This window comes from Cetorhinus maximus, chromosome 23, assembly GCF_964194155.1.
Source record: "Cetorhinus maximus chromosome 23, sCetMax3.hap1.1, whole genome shotgun sequence".
Classification (NCBI taxonomy): domain Eukaryota; kingdom Metazoa; phylum Chordata; class Chondrichthyes; order Lamniformes; family Cetorhinidae; genus Cetorhinus; species Cetorhinus maximus.
Window position 1 is genome coordinate 21,696,370 of NC_135901.1, and position 16,577 is coordinate 21,712,946.

Consider the following 16,577-nt stretch of genomic DNA (forward strand, 5'->3'; position numbering starts at 1 on the left):
GTTATTCAGTGATGAGGAAGGAACAATGATATATGTCCAAATCAACAACAATAATTTGTATTTGTATAGCGCCTTTCGATATAAGAAAACACTCCAAGGTGTTTAACAGAAATGTTACAAAGCACCTTTGACACCGAGCCCCATAAGGAGATATTAGGGCAGGTGACCCAAAGCTTGGTTGAAGAGGAGGGGGGGAAGGTTGAGAGGTTTAGGGAGGAAATTCCAGAGCTTGGCACCTAGGCAAGTGAAAGAACGGCCACCGAAGGCCTTTTAAAATCAGGCATGCTCAGGAGGTCGGATTAGAGGAGAACATATATCTTGGAGGGTTGTAAGGCTGGAGGAGATCACAGAGATAGGGAGTGGTGAGATTATGGAGGGATTTGAAAACAAGAATGAGAAACTTAAAGTGTAGGTGCTTCTTAACCTGGAGTATTTGTAGGTCAGTGAATACAGGAGTGATGGGTGAACAAGACTTGGTGTGAGTAAGCACATGGGCAGCAGAGTTTTGAATGACCTCAAGATTACGAGGAGGTTGAATGTGGGAGGCCGGCCAGTAGCGTGTTAGGATATTTAAGTCTCGAGGTAACTAAGGAATGGATGAGAGTCTCAGCAGCAGATGAGCTGAGACTAGGGTGGAGTCGGGTGATGTTACTGAGGTGAAAACAGGCGGTCTTGGTGATTCTAGATTTCCCCCTATTTATACCTTTCTCTGTTGCCTTGTCTCTACTCTTTGATTTACCACATCTTCCCAATTTTTTATTCTTCCTGTCAAAATGGACAATTTCACATTTTCCCACATTATACCCCATATGCCAAATTATTGCCCATGGACTTAACCTATCTATATCCCTTTGTAGCCTCCTTACGTCCTCTTCACAACTTCCTTTCCTACCTATCTTTGTTTTATTAGCAAATTTAGCAACCATACCATCGGTCCCTTCATCCCAGTTATTTACATAAATCGTAAGAAGTTGAGGCCGCAGCACTGATCCCTGTGACACCCCACTCATTACAGCTTGCCAACCAGAAAATGACCCATTTATGCCTACTCTCTGTTCCTGTTGGCCAGCCAATCTTCTATCCATGCCAATATGTTACCCACTACACCGCAACTTTTATTTTCAACCATAATCTTTGATGTGGTACCTTAGCAACTGTGTTCTGGAAATCTAAGTACAGTGCATTCACTGAGAAGGATGGAGTCAGTGGCTCGGGAGTGGAGCTTGTTGCTGGACTGAAGACAATGGCTTCAGTCTTCCCAATATTTAAATGGAAGTGATTTCGGCTCATCCAGTACTGGAAATCAGACAAGTCAGGAAAGTGTGTGACCTAGAGAGGAACTTGGAGGTAATGGTGTTTGCATACACCTCCTACCCTGGTCGTTCTGGGTAGTGGAGATTGATGGTTTGGGAGATTCTGTCAAAATTATGGTTAGGTGTAGGTATATAAAACTTCCCTTAATCCCCTGCCTCTCCCACCTCTGTATCTCTCTCTCTCCCTCTTTCCATAGACGCTAGAGCCTTGTGTAGGCCCAAATTGGGTGACAGTTTCCCTTATCTGAAGGACATCAGTGAACCAGTTGGGTTTTTATGATAATCCAGCAGCTTTGATCGTTATTTCTTCCTCGTGCTGCCCCCACAAATTCATTCAGCTCAATTTCACAACCTGCCTTTGTGTTTTTGTGGGTTCTCTATCACTCCCTTTTTTCTGTTTCCAATAAATTTCACAGGGTATTAGAAGGGGAGGATTTGCAGTCAGGAAACTGAAACCAAATATCCCATAAGGATCTGTTGGTGACGCCCAATTTATCATAACTTGAATATCATTGGAGTTAGAACATGGAAGGACAAAGCACCATTCACAGCGGGGAGAAACCGTACACGTGCTCTGTGTGTGGACAAGGCTTCAACCGATCATATGATCTGTCGAAACACCAGTGCATTCACACTAGAGAGAGGCTGTTCACCTGCACTGAGTGTGGAAAGGGATTCACTCGGTTATTCACCCTGCTGAGACACAAGTGAGTTCACACTGGGGAGAGACCGTTCACATGCCCTGAGTGTGGGAAGGGATTTACTCAGTCATCCACCCTGCTGACACACCAGCGCACCCACACGGGTGAGAGGCCATTTACCTGTCCTGAGTGTGGAAAGGGATTCATTAATTCAACCAATTTGCTGACACATCAGCGAGTTCATGCCGGGGAGAGGCCATTCACCTACCCTGCATGTGGGAAGGGATTCAATAATTCAACTAACCTACTCAGACACCAGCGAGTTCACACTGGGGAGAGGCCATTTACCTGCTCCATGTGTGATAAGGAATTTACTCAGTTATCCCACCTGCTGAGACACCAGCGAGTTCACACTGGGGAGACACCATTCACCTGTTCTGATTATGGGAAGGAATTCAGTCAGTTATCCCACCGGCTAAGACACCAGCGAGTTCACACTGGGGAGCGGCCATTCATCTGCTTCGAGTGAGGAAAGGGATTCACTCAGGCAAATGATTTGCTGAGACACCAGCGAATTCACACTGGGTAGAAGCCATTCACCTGCTCCGAGTGTGGGAAGGGATTCACTCAAGCAAATGATTTGCTGAGACACCAGCGAGTTCACACTGGGGAGAGGCCATTCACCTACTCCGAGTGTGGGACAGGATTCACTCGGTTATCCAACCTATTGGATCACCAGCGAGTTCACACTGGGGAGAAGCCGTTCAACAGCTCTGAATGTGGGAAGAGATTCACTCGGTCATCCAGCCTGCAGAGACATCAGCGAGTCCACATTGAGAAAAGTCCTTCCACTTGCATAGAGTCTGAGGGGGTACTCATTCAGTCACCCACCCTGCAGAAACACCGGCGAGTCCGCACTGAGGAAAGTCCTTCCACCTGCACAGAGTCTGGGGAGGGACTCATTCAGTTATCCAACCTGTTAACAGGCCAGCGAGATCACACTGACGAGAGACCTTTTACATGTCCCAACAGTGAGAAGTACTCTAAAAGTTCCCAGGAGCTGAGGTACCATCAAGGTGTTCATAATGACAAGAGACTGTTCAGGTGCTCTCACTGCGGGACTGAGTTCAGGCGATCATCTGACCTCAGTGAACACCAATGCACTCACTCTGGGGAGAGACCCTTCACTTTCCCCGAGTGTGGAAAAGGACTCATTCAGTCACCCAAACTGCAGACACGCCAGCGCACTCACACTGGGGAGAGGCCGTTCACCTGCCCCGGTTGTGGGAAGGGATTCACCCAGTCATCCAACCTGCTGACACACCAACGAGTTCACACTGGGCAGAGGCTGTTCACCTGCTCCGAGTGTGGAAAGAGATTTATTAATTCAGCCAACATGCTGAGACATCAGCATGTGCACACTGGGGAGAAACCGTTCACCTGCCCGGTGTGTGGGAAGGGATTCACTCAGTTATCGCACCGGCTAAGACACCAGCGTGTTCACACTGGGGAGAAACCGTTCACCTGCTCCGTGTGTGGGAAGGAATTCACTCAGACAAATGACCTGCTGAGACACCAGCGAGTTCACACTGGGGAGAGACCATTCATGTACTCCGAGTGTGGGAATCAATTCGCTCAGTTATCCACCCTCCTGAAACACCAGCGAGTTCACACTGCGAAGAGGTCATACACCTGCTCCAAGTGAGAGAAGGGCTTCTCTCGGTCACCCAACCTGCTTCGACACACCAGTGATTTCACATTGGGCAAGACCTTTTAAATTCCTGGACTGTGGGAAGTGAAATAAAAGTTCTTGGGAACTGTTCCATCTACATGTTCACACTGACGAGAGATCATTCAGGTGCTCTCACTGCAGATCTGTGTCCAGGAAATCATTTCAATTCACTGTACATCAGGAATTTCACAGTGGGGAGAGGCCATTTACCTGCTTGGAATGTGGGAAGGAATTTGCTGAGACATCAGCGAGTTCACAAGTAACCACAGTGATTGGATTTTGCTGTTAATCATAATTAGGACCGAAGCATGTCCATTGGGTCTGTTTCTGTTGATGTTAATAAACTCCAGCCCAGTTATAGGGGCTAATATTCTGGATAAAAGTAAAATAAATCAGCTTTGAATCAAATACACTGTGTCAAGTCTTTTAAATATCTCTAATACAAGTTAGAAGTGCTCTCCCTCTCCCCGTCTCCTCCATCCTCACCTCCAACAACAAATGTAAGGAGCTCATGGAGTTTCTTCGTTACTGAGATTGAGACAATCCGATCAGCTGCCTCTGCTGCTTCCCTCTCTTCTAGTAGCCCACCGGGAAAAACTGCCTCTAAAATTCCCTCTTTTCTGAGCCCTGAACCTCCATCTTTCTCCAGTTTCTCTCTCATATCCCCTCATGTGCTCATCTTGTCCATCAGATGCGCCTTCTGCTCACAAGGGGCTGAATGGCCTCCCTCTGCTGTAACAATCTGTCATCAACCCTGTTACTACTTAACTGCTGATCACCCAAGTAAGCTGGTGTAGTTCTCTATCTTCAGGTGTTACGCTGCTTTCTTTTAAATATGTAAAATGTAAAACGAGCAGAACAATGGTCTGTAGGTCTGTTATTGATGTATTAATAGAGATTGATTGTCAGGATTGACCAACAATAATTATCACATGGTGTGAATGGTAGGAGTTGGAACTTGATCTTTGTACTTTTGCAATCCCTATGTCATCGCTCTGTTGGCAAGATCTCAGCCTCACATTCCTAGATTCAGACAAAGATTAAACAAGACTCAGTCTCTAATGGCAGCCAGATTACCTACAATCCTGTGCGCCTTAGAAACTGCTCTACTGCTGTGGGTTGGCCGGATGGATCACGCATGCTGAGTCTTTGACAGTTCACAATGCCCGAGTGATTGATGGCAGCTCCAGACCAATAGGAAGAAGGGGTGGGTCTGGAGGTCCGAGATTGCATCATTTTGAAAGCTGATTTGTCTCAAACTCAGTATCTTTTCACAGCATCTTTACAGTGCAGAAGGAGGCCATTTGGCCCATCGAGTCTGCACTGGCTCTCTGAAAACAGCATTCCGCCTTGTCCCACTCCCCTGCCTTATCCCCTTGCATATTCTGCCTTTTCAGATAGCAATCCAATCCTTCTGAATACCTTGATTGAACCTGACTCCACCACCCTTTGGGAAGTTTGTTCCAGATTCCAACCATCCTCTGGGTGAAAAATTTTTTCCTCACATCACATTTACTCCTTTTGCCAATTATTTTGAATCTGTGCCCACTAGTCCTTGATGTTCTCTTGAAGGGAACAGTTTAACACTATTTACCCTGTCCATACCCCTCAGGATCTTGAATACCTCTATCAAGTCTCCTCTCAGCCTTCTTTTCTCCAATGAAAACAGTCCCAACCTCTCCAATCTATCCTCATAGCTACAGTTCTTCATCCCAGGAATCATTCTTGTGAATCTCCTCTGTACTCTCTCCAATGCCTTCACATCCTTCTTCAAGTATGGCACTCAGAACTGGATGTAGTACTCCAGATGAGGCCTAACTAGTGTCTTACACAAGTTCAACATGACCTCTTTACTCTTGTACTCAATGCCTCTATTAATAAAGCCTAAGATGCTATACACTTTATTAATTGCTCTCTCAACATGCCCTGCCATCTTCAATGACCTATGAACATATACACCAAGGTCCCTCTGTTCCTGCACCTCCTTTAGAGGCTCACCCTTTATTTTAAACTGTCTCATCATATGTTTCCTGCCAAAACAAATCACCTCACACTTCTCTGCATTAAACTTCATATGCGACTTGTCTGCCCAATCCACCAAAACGTTTATGTCCTTTTGAAGTTCAAGACTATCCTCATCACAGTTGACAACATTTCCAATCTTCGTATCATCTGTAAATTTTGAAATCATGCCCTGCACACCACTCCAGGAGAAACCTGGACCTTTCTGTCTGTGGCTTTAAACAGATGAAACCCTGTGAGTGTAGATGTACAAAGGCACCTGGTTGTCCTGGTCCATAAGTTACTGAAAGCTAACATGCAGGCGCAGCAGGCAATTAGGAAGGCTAATGGAATGTTAGCCTTTATTGCAAGAGGATTTGAGTACAGGAGTAGTGAAGTCTTGCTTCAATTGTACAGAACCTTAGTTAGACTGTACCTGGAGTACAGTGTGCAGCTTTGGTCTCCATACCTTAGAAGGGATGTTATTGCCAAAGAGGGAGTGCAACAAAGGTTCACCAGAAACAAAAACAAAAATAGCTGGAAAAACTCAGCAGGTCTGACAGCATCTGCTAGAGGAAGACAGTTAACGTTTCGAGTCCGTATGACTCTTCATCTGATGAAGAGTCATACGGACTCGAAACATTAACTGTCTTCCTCTCCGCAGATGCTGTCAGACCTGCTGAGTTTTTCCAGCTATTTTTGTTTTTGTTTCAGATTTCCAGCATCCGCAGTATTTTGCTTTTATCTAAAGGTTCACCAGACTTGTTCCTGGGATTGCGGACTGTCTAATGAAGCGAGATTGGGGAAACTGGGCCTGCATTCTCTAGAGTTTTGAAGAATGAAAGGTGACTTCATTGAAACCTACAAAATACTTAAAGGAATAAACAGGGTAGATGCAGGTAAGATGTTTTCTCTGGTTGGGGAGTCTAGAAGTGGGGGACTAAGGGGTAAGCCACTTAATACCGAAAAGAGGAGAAATTTCTTTACTCAGAGGTTGTGAATCTTTAGAATTCTCTACCCCAGAAGGCCGTGGAAGCTCAGTCATTGAGTATGTTTAATGTAAAGATTGATAGATTTCTGATTAACAATAATGTAAAGAGTTATGGATAATGTGGGTAAAAGGTATTGAAGTGTTCAATCCACCATGATCATATTGCATGGTGGAGCAGATTTGACAGGCTGAATGACCTTCTCCTGATCCTATGTTCCTTTATGTGGAGCAAACGTGTAAACATTCATGGATTCATTCAGGACAGACAGCAGGAATTATTTCAGGAAATTACACAGTGCAGTGAGAAAGGAAATGCAGTGTCAGGACTGGGGTGCTGGGACTTGTTACTGAAGGTTTGAGAACTGAAATAATCTGGAGTAAGAGAGGAGAAAATGACAACAAACTGAATATGAATAAACATGGAGCACCATTACCCGATTTCCTTCATCCCCGGTTTTAATCTCTCCACCATTGGTGGCCGTGCCTACAGCTGCCTGGACCCTGAGCTCTGGAATTTACCTCCGTAAACCGCTCCACCTTTCTACTTCACTTTCCTCCTTTAAGACACTCCTTATAAGCAAGCTCTTTGACCAAGCTTTCAGTCATCTGACCTAATATGTCCTTATGCTCCTGTGAAACACCTTGGGACATTTTATTAAGTTAAAAGCTCGATATAAATATCAGTTGTTGTTGTAGCTCAGTCAGATCTGATCACTTACTGAGTGAGTGAGTCTATATAAATGTAACTCAGATAGACACAGCTTGTGTCATAGTTCAGCGAGATCTGGTCACTGACTGAGTGAGAGAGTCTATATAAATGCAACTCAGATACACACAGCTTGTGTCATAGTTCAGTGAGATCTGGTCACTGACTGAGTGAGTGAGTTTTTATAAATGTAACTCAGACAGACACAGCTTGTTAGGCCTGGGGGGAAGGAAGCTCTGAACTAACCACTGAACTTTCTGTTCTGCACAATTGGGAAATGTGTCCAAACATTGAAAATTACTAATAAAGTCATTAAAGATGGTTTGTTGTTGTGATCTGCATTATCTGGTAGAATTAGAGTGAAGGAGTGGGATTGATCCACAGCCTGAGTCACCAGTTTAAAGACAAGAGGAAAGAGAATCTGGCGAGGAGAAAAGAATAAGTAGGAGACTGGACACTGAATCTGGAATAATGAGCAGAGAGGGAGAGGGGTGTGTGGGACAGAGATTGATAGATTTGGGGGAATGAAAGGGGAAAAATGTTCCACAGAAACTAGAATTCTCTGTTCTGAATTTCTATCTTGTACAGACAGTGATGACTTTTGTAATCTCTTTTTACAGGGGGTTAGAGGGGATTTGCAGATGGGAACCCTAAACTAAAAATCTCGATAAGATCTTAAGGAATCACTTAATTCATGTACCTGATTATTGAAGAAGAAATGTTTGTTCTGCCTTTGGAGAAAGATTGAAATCATAATTTTGATTGTAAAATCACCAGGAGACACACACAGACACCCCCGAGTCAGAGACTCATCTCAGGGTCAAAACATGACATCAAGCATATGAAAAGTCTGTTTGAGTCTCAGTTACCAGGGAGGGGAATGGAGTTGGAAACAAGGGAATGAAAACAATGACTTCAGTCTTCCCAATATTTAATTGGAGGAAATTTCAGCACATCCACTACTGGATATCAGACAAACAGTCTGATAATGTAACAAAAGTGGAGAGGTTGAGAGCGGTGGTGGTGAAGTAGAGCTGGGAGCTGTCAGTGTAAATGTGATAACTGACACTGTTTTCAGATCATGAGCAGAATTTTACAGCCCCGTTGTGATGGGGGCAGGGCCGGGAAACGTGGTGAGCCGTTCAAAAGTCCATTGACTTTGGCGGGACGGGAAAATCCTGCCAGCGGGAGGGGCTGTAAAATCTCACCCTCTGTTATTGTGTGGAGCAGGTTGATAAGCTAAGACTGGATCCTTCGGGGACACCAGAGGTAACTGTGTGAGTGGGAAGGGAAGACATTGCAAGTGATTCTCTGGCTATGATTAGACAGGAGAGAGCGGCCCCACCCAGCTGGACAACAGGGGAGAGGCGAAGGTGCAGAATGATGTGGTCGACCTTGTCAAAGGCTGCAGACAGGTCGAGGTCGAGACAGAAACATGATTGGGGGGGGATTCAAACATACAGTTCCGGGAGAGATGGGCAGGGATTTGGGAGGTGACAACAAGGACTTTGGAGAGGAAAGGGGGGCTGGAGATGGGTCAGAAGTTTGTAAGGATGACGGGGTCAGGGATTTGTTTTTTTGAGGAGGGGGTGACGATGGCAGATTTGAAGGAGAGAGGGACAGTACCTGAGAGAGAGAACTTTTAACATAGTCAGTGAACATGGGGAAGTTGGCTGATTAGCAGCTTAGTGAGAATAGGGACGATGGAGCAAGAGGTGGGATTCATGGACAAGATGAGCTCTGAGAGGGCAGGAGGGGAGATGGGAGAGAAACTGGAAAAAGGTTCAGAGCTCAGACAAGGATGAGCTTTAGAGGCAGTTTGGCCCGGTGGGATAGTGGGAGGGAGGGAAGCAGCAGGGACTGCTGATCGGATTGTCTCAATCTTAGTGACAAAGAAGCTCCATGAGCTCCTCACAGTTGTTGTTGGTGAGGATGGGGGAGACAGGGGAGAGGGAGAACCCTTCAAAAGGAACTAACTTATGTTAGAAATACTAAAAAGACACAGCACAGTGTGTGTTTAACACAAAGCTAATTTATTTGACTTTTAGCTAGAATATTAGCTCCTGTAAGTGATCTGGAGTTTATTAACATCAGCAGAAACAGACAGAAGCAGATGGTTCAGTCCTGAACGTGATGAACAGCAGAATCCAATCGCTGTCATTACTTGTGAACTCGCTGGTGTCTCAGCAGGTGGGATGAGGTAGTGAATCCCTTCCCACACTCGAAGCAGGTGAATGGCCTCTCCCCAGTGTGAACTCGCTGATGTACAGTGAGTTGAGATGATCGCACGAACCCAGTCCCGCAGTGAGTGCACCTGAACGGTCTCTCGTCAGTGTGAACACGTTGATGGCGCATCAGGTCCCCAGAACTTTTAAAACACTTCCCGCAGTCCGGGCATTTAAAAGGTCTCTCATCATTGTGAACTCGCTGGTGTGCAGTGAGTTGAGATGATCGCCTGAACCCAGTCCCGCAGTGAGAGCACTTGAATGGTCTCATATCAGTGTGAACACGTTGATGGGACATCAGTTTCCCGGAATTTTTAAAGCACTTCCCGCAGTCTGGGCATTTAAAAGGTCTCTCATCGTTGTGAACTCGCTGGTGTGTCAGCAGGATGGATGAGGTAGTGAATCCCTTCCCACACTCAGGGCAGGTAAATGGCCTCTCCCCAGCATGAATTCGCTGGTGCTTCAGCAGGTCAGATGACTGGGTGAATCCCTTCTCACACACTGTGCAGGTGAATGGTCTCTCGCCAGTGTGAACTCGCTGGTGCACAGTGAGGTCAGATGATCGCCTGAACCCAGTCCCACAGTGAGAGCACCTGAATGGTCTCTCCTCAGTGTGAACACGTTGATGGCGCATCAGTTCCCCAGAACTTTTATAGCACTTTCCACAGTCTGGACATTTGAAAGGTCTCTCCTCAGTGTGAACTCGCTGGTGACTCAGCAGGTGGGCTGAAATAGTGAACCCCTTCCCACACTCACAGCAGGTGAACGGTCTCTCCCCAGTGTGAACTCGTTGGTGTGTCAACAGAGCGGATGACTGAGTGAATCCCTTCCCACACATGGAGCAGATGAATGGCCTCTCCCCAGTGTGACTGCGCCGGTGAGTTTCCAGCTTGGATGGGGAAATGAATCCCTTCCCACAGTCTCCACATTTCCATAGTTTCTCCCCAGTGTGACTGTGCTTGTGTCTCGATAGGTCAGATGATTGGCTGAAGCCTCGTCCACACACACAACACACATATGGTGTCTCCCCACTGCGAATGGCGCTTTTTCCTTCCATGTTCAAAATCCGATGATATTCAGCTTATGGCAAATTGGGCGACTCTGTCAAGTCCTGATGTGATGTTTGGTTTGAGTTTCCTGACTGCAAATCCTCCCCTTCTAATCCCCTGTGAAACTGATTTAAAACAGAAAAAAGGGAAGTGAGAGAGAACCCACAAAAACACAAAGGCAGGTTGTGAAATTGAGCTGAATGAATCTGGTAATTTGTGGGGCCGGTACCAGGGAAAAGTGACCATGAAAACTGCTGGGTTGTCGTAAAAACCCAACTGGTTCAATAATGTTCCTCAGGGAAGGAAACTGGCCACCCGATCTGAGTCTACACAAGACTCTGGGCTCTATGGAAGGAGAGAGAGAGAGAGAGGACTTTGACAGAACCTCCCAAACCCTCAATCCCCACCACTCAGAATGACCAGGGTAGCAGGTGTATGTGAACACCATCACCTCCAACTCACACACCGTCCTGACTTGTCCGACATCCTGTACTGGATGAACAGAAACTTACTTTATTCAAATATTGGGAAGACTGAAGCCATTGTCTTCGGTCCCCACAACAAACTTCACTCCCTAGCTACCAAATCCATCTCACTTGGTGAATGTACTGTACTTAGATTTCTAGAAGACATTTGATATGGTGTTACATCCCATGAATGAATTTTTAAAAATGAGTGGCAAAAGGTTAGTACAGGTCAGAGACTAGGAATCATATGAGGAATAACTCACCTCCTGACTCCCCAGAGTCTGTCCACCATCTACAAGGCACAAGTCAGGAGTGTGATGGAATACTCCCCACTTGCCTGGATGAGTGCAGCTCCCTCAACACTGAAGAAGCTGGACACCATCCAGGACAAAGCAGTCCGCTTGCTTGGCACCACATCCACAAACATTCACTCCCTCCACCACCGACGCACAATGGCACCAGTGTGTACCATCTACAAGATGCACTGTAGGAATTCACCAAGGCTCCTTCGACAGCACCTTCCAAACCCACGACCACTACCATCTAGAAGGACAAGGGCAGCAGATAGATGGGAACGCCACCACCTGGAAGTTCCCCTCCAAGTCACTCACCATCCTGACTTGGAAATATATCGCTGTTCCTTCACTGTCGCTGAGTCAAAATCCTGGAACTTCCTTCCTAACAGCACTGTGGGTGTACCTACACCACATGGACTGCAGCGGCTCAAGAAGGTAGCTCACCACCCCCTTCTCAAGGGCAACTAGGGATGGGTAATAAATGCTGGCCCAGCCAGTGAAGCCCACATCCCATGAATGAATTTTTAAAAATACTGTAGGAAGATAAAGTTGGTCAGCCAGCAGCACATGGTCAGGGGTTGGGCAGTGACGGAAGCCTCATTTAGACACAGTCTGCAGAAGTAACAGTAAAATAATAAACATAACTAAAATATACCCATTATTCGAGACAGAGGAAGTTAGACAATAGCAGAGAGGTGATCAGGGAGGATAGCAGTGAAACAGAGCAATGGATGGAAATGGATTCAGATCCACAGTAAAGGAGCCACACCAGACCCAGAGCCATGGAACCTCTCACAGAAAACGGAGCATAGAACTAAACGCTCTAAAGTTTAGATAAATGATCAAAAATACTCAGCTCTGAAACAATTTCAACAAATGGAAAGATATCAGAAGCACTGGAGTCAGAGAAAAATCTCCCAGTTGAGGAAATACCCGGAGAGCGGGGTGATGTCACCGCGCAATTGTCGGTGTGTGATGACATCACAGACATGAACACAGAACATCTGGGTCTGTGCAAACCAGTGATCACCACATATTATGAAGGATGTGAGGGTCGTTGAGAGGGTGCAGAGGAGATTTGCCAGAATGGTTCCAGGGATGAGGGATTTTAGTTGCAAGTTTAGGTTGGAGAAACTGGGCTTGTTCTCTTTGCAGCAAAGGAAATTGAGGAGAGATTTGATGGAAAGGTACAAGTTTATGATAGGTTTAGATAAGGTGGATAAAGAAAATCTGTTCTCATCATCTGAATGTAAAAGGATTACGGGAGACAGATTTAAGATTTTCCACAAGATCTACAGGGGAATATGATGAAGAAATTTCACACAATGAGTGGTAATGACATGGAACTCAACGCTTACAGTTAAAGGCCGATAATATCCAACATCCTGATGAATTGACTGATTGTGTCAGATTTTCATGCGGTGCTTGGCTTGAATTTCCTGTTTTCAAATCTCTTTCTAACTCCCTGTAAAAGGAGTTTCCAAAATCCATCCCTGTCAGTCCAGGATAGAAATCCACAACATTCTCTCCTCCTGCTGACAGGGACAGGGATGACCGTGCACGTGCCCTGCTGCACATTGCCCCTAGTCGTCGTCAGCGTTCTATTGATTTGAAGATTACGTCTACTCAGGGTCGTGAGTTTCTGCCGGGTGGCTTCATGTGACTGAACAGACTCACGGACCTTTGGACACAAGGGGCAGGACATTCCATGTGCTTGGATCAGGAGAACAGGAGTTGCTTCCTTTCCTTCTCTGCACATCATTGAGATATTGTAACTCAAAATGTGAAGCCGCCTGATGGAACAAGTTGTCCTCATTGTTTCATTAAAAACATCTTATCTATAAAGATAAGCATCCACAGATGCTGTTAGACCTGCTGCGTTTTTCCAGCAGTTTCTGCTTTTGTTGCTTTTATCTGTAAAGATGTCGGTCGCGCATGCGCCCTTCTGCACCTGGCCAACAAAGATTTCAGCCGCACATGCGCCCTGCTTCACCAGTCCACATAAAGATGTCGGTCGCGCATGCGCCCTGCATCACGGTGCCCCCCCTCTAAAGATTTCGGACGCGCATGCGCCCTGCATAACGTTGCCCCAATAAAGATGGCCACGTTAACCCGGGCCTGTGAATGAGAGAAATCGCACAAACAGCTGCTGTCCAGCTCAGTGCTAACGTGCGACCGTTAGGTCCTTTTTCAGGATTTGCGGCTCACACAATATGTTTACATAGCCTCCCCGACCAACCGCCAGATTAATCGCTCCCTCCTTCCCGCCATCGATTTACCGTTTGCGGATCCGTGAGAAAGCGTCTCTCCATCGCCATCACCTGTACTGCGCATGTGCTAAACGTTTGACATGGCGCCTGCGCACTGGTCTCATGATGTGAATAGAGGACATTCTCCACCGCAGAGAATGCTGGGTAACGGACCCGCCATTGACAGTTCAAATTATTCTATCTTGATTTGTTTTGCTGTTATGGGGTGGAGTCTGGGGCCAAACGGTCCAATATTAAACCAGAACACAAATTATACTGAAACTAATCGGCATGGATCCTCCATTATCCACTGAAAATAAGGGGAATGGGAATTGGTAGAAAATCAAGAGTCCCCAAAACAAAAGAAATAATAGCAGAATCCAACCTCTATAATCACATGTGAACTCACTGGTGTCCCAGCTGCTGGAAAGAACAAGTGGATCACTGCCCACACACAGAACATTGTTTCCACGTCGATAAAAATTAGTTTCCGAATTTGCTAACAAACTGGTTCCTCAATTTTCGGTTAGTGGGGGCTGTTTCCCGTTTCCTGGCGGAGTCCTGGATTTTTGTGCCATTTTCAGTTGACCGTTCCCACCCAACTAGGAAAATGGCACCATTTTTTGCACCTTGAATCGCTTGTGAATCCCTTCCAGCACTTTCCATCGCAAGAACTATTTCTAATGCTTTCTTAAAATCAAGATCCACTTCAGTCAGCAATCTTCACTGAATAGCATCCTCTTGCACGCCACAGACCAAAATGATCTCTGAGCATATCATTCAGGCTTTCACCAAAATTAGTTGTTTTAATTTCGCCACGTAGGTAGTAATGGTCTCTCTCGGGGCTGTATTCAGTGAATTGAACCTGAACCTCTGCATTGTGACTGAGGGTTTGGATTGAAAATGTTCCCTATTGTCACTAATTTACTGAGGGTCTTCAAATCAGGGGCACTGGGGGCCATCAAGCTTCGAATTAAACTGTAGGTTTTGCTCCCACAAATACTCAGGAGAATCGCTCTCCTCTTTTCCTCCCCTGTGGTTAAAGCTACAGTCCTATGTTTATCAGAACTACAATTACTATAGAAAACCCTTTTATAGACCCACAGAGATGTGGTTGACTCTAACCCTAACACTGGCAGGCCACTCAGTTCAAGGGTGATATTGACCTTGCCAGCGGATGCCCACATTCCTAAAAATAAATCCAGTGGGGAATTCAGGAGATACTTCATTACCCAAAGATTGGGGAGAATGTGGAACTCACATCCAGGGAATGGTTGAGGTGAATAGCATCGATGAATTTAAGGGGGATAGCAGGATAAACACACGAGGGAGAAATAAATAGAAGGATATGGTGAATGGGACGAGGTGAAGAGGGGGTGGGAGGGGGCTCATTTGGAGGAGAAACACCAGCACGGAGCAGATGGGCCGAATGGCCTGTTTCCGCACTGGCGAACGCCACTGAAAGCCCTCCAGTTACCTGTCGATGCTGATGGCACACAGGCTGAGGATGCTGGCTGTGCACAACATCACGTCCAGTGTCACAAAGATGTCACAGTGAACCCAGCTGAAACACCACTCGCCAACCACCTTTAACCAGAGCAAAGTACAAACAGAATCAGCAACAGTTCACAGCCAGGGTAGCATCCCTTCAAACAAACCCTTCCACAAGATCACAGAACACCTCCAGCCATCCGGACGTCTGTTCACTGACTGGAGCTCTATATCCAGCCTTAAATCCAGATAAAAGATCTGCATTCCTACAGTGCCTTACTCTTTGGTTCTGACCTGAAACGTTTTAACTCTGTTTCTCTCTCCACAGATGCTGGGTGTTTCCAGCATTTTCTGTTCTTATTTCGGATTTCCAGCGGCCTCAGTATTTTGTTCTTCTACTGCCTTTGGGCACAAGACACCTAAGAGCAGTGCTTCTAAAACACTTCCGTTAGTAGACCACTTTTGCAGGCGGTGTGGGAGGGGCTGGGGAGGCTGCAGGGAACAGGCCCCAAGGGCCACCAACCGATCCTACCTCACCCACTTTCAATTGTCTCCCCCAAATAAGCTCATCAGGATTAACGGGAAGAATGGCTCCAAGGAATATGTTTATGGAAACTTAAGGTTACCCAAACTCCATTTTAGAATTCTCATCCCTGTTTTCAAATCTTTCCTTGTGCCCCCTCCCTATCTCTGTAACCTTCTCCAGCCCCTACAACCCTCCTTATCTCTGGAACCTTCTCCAGCCCCTACAACCCTCCCTGTCTCTGGAACCTCCTCCAAACCCTACAATGCTCCCTATCTCTGTAACCTCCTCCAGCTCCTACAACCTTTCCTATCTCTGTAACCTCCTCCAGTACCTACAACCGTCCTTATCTCTGTAACCTCCTCCAGCCCCTACAACCCTCGCTATCTCTGTAACCTCCTCCAGTCCCTACAACCATCCCCATCTCTGTAACCTCCTCCAGGCCCTACAACCCTCCTTATCTCTGTAACCTCCTCCAATCCCTACAGCCCTCCCTATCTCTGTAAACTCCTCCAGCCCACACAACCCTCCCTACCTCTGTAACCTCCTCCAGTCCCTACAATCATCCCCATCTCTGTAACTCACTCCAGTCCCTACAACCTTCCCTATCTCTGGAACCTCCTCCAGCCCCTATCTCTCTATCTCTCTCTCTCTCTCTCTCCTGCTTTAAGACTTTCCTTAAAACCTCAATCTGTGACTGAGCTTTTGGTCACCGGTCCTTCATATCTCCTGATGTGGCTCGGGGTCAAATATTGTTTGATAATCACTCCTGTGAGGCACCTTGGAGACACTTCATTAAATTGAAGGTGCTGTAGAATCATAAGTTGTTGTTGAAATTATAAACTTTCTGCTGCTGTTTTGCGTTGACAGATTTGCACTCATTGTCATTTTCA

The 16,577-nt window shown here is 46.2% G+C and overlaps 3 protein-coding genes and 1 pseudogene across 6 annotated transcripts in view; 2 read left to right on the top strand and 2 right to left on the bottom strand.

The window, feature by feature from the left end:
- Positions 1-4,042, top strand: part of LOC144696919 (uncharacterized) — a 141,611-nt pseudogene extending 137,569 nt beyond the window's left edge. The window contains exon 3 of the transcript XR_013580279.1: positions 1,730-4,042. The product of XR_013580279.1 is annotated as an uncharacterized LOC144696919 (transcript). The remainder of the gene's footprint in view (positions 1-1,729) is intronic.
- Positions 1-16,577, top strand: part of LOC144697102 (uncharacterized) — a 377,962-nt gene that overhangs the window by 78,158 nt on the left and 283,227 nt on the right. The gene's annotated exons all lie outside the window — the stretch shown is intronic.
- The window catches only part of LOC144697340 (uncharacterized), a 316,254-nt gene that overhangs the window by 36,024 nt on the left and 263,653 nt on the right, over positions 1-16,577 (bottom strand). The window lies entirely within an intron of this gene.
- LOC144696994 (uncharacterized) lies at positions 9,401-13,754 on the bottom strand. Of its 3 annotated transcripts, none has more exons than XM_078568740.1 (2): positions 13,701-13,754; positions 9,401-10,783 (listed from the first exon to the last, which is right to left on the bottom strand). In XM_078568740.1, the coding sequence occupies exon 2, from the start codon at positions 10,664-10,666 to the stop codon at positions 9,545-9,547; it is 1,122 nt and encodes a 373-aa protein (XP_078424866.1). In that variant the 5' UTR covers positions 10,667-10,783; positions 13,701-13,754; the 3' UTR covers positions 9,401-9,544. The 3 variants fall into 3 exon arrangements, with proteins under 3 accessions (XP_078424866.1, XP_078424868.1, XP_078424867.1); XM_078568742.1 differs by having other exon boundaries at positions 13,562-13,744; XM_078568741.1 differs by having other exon boundaries at positions 9,401-12,033; positions 13,701-13,724.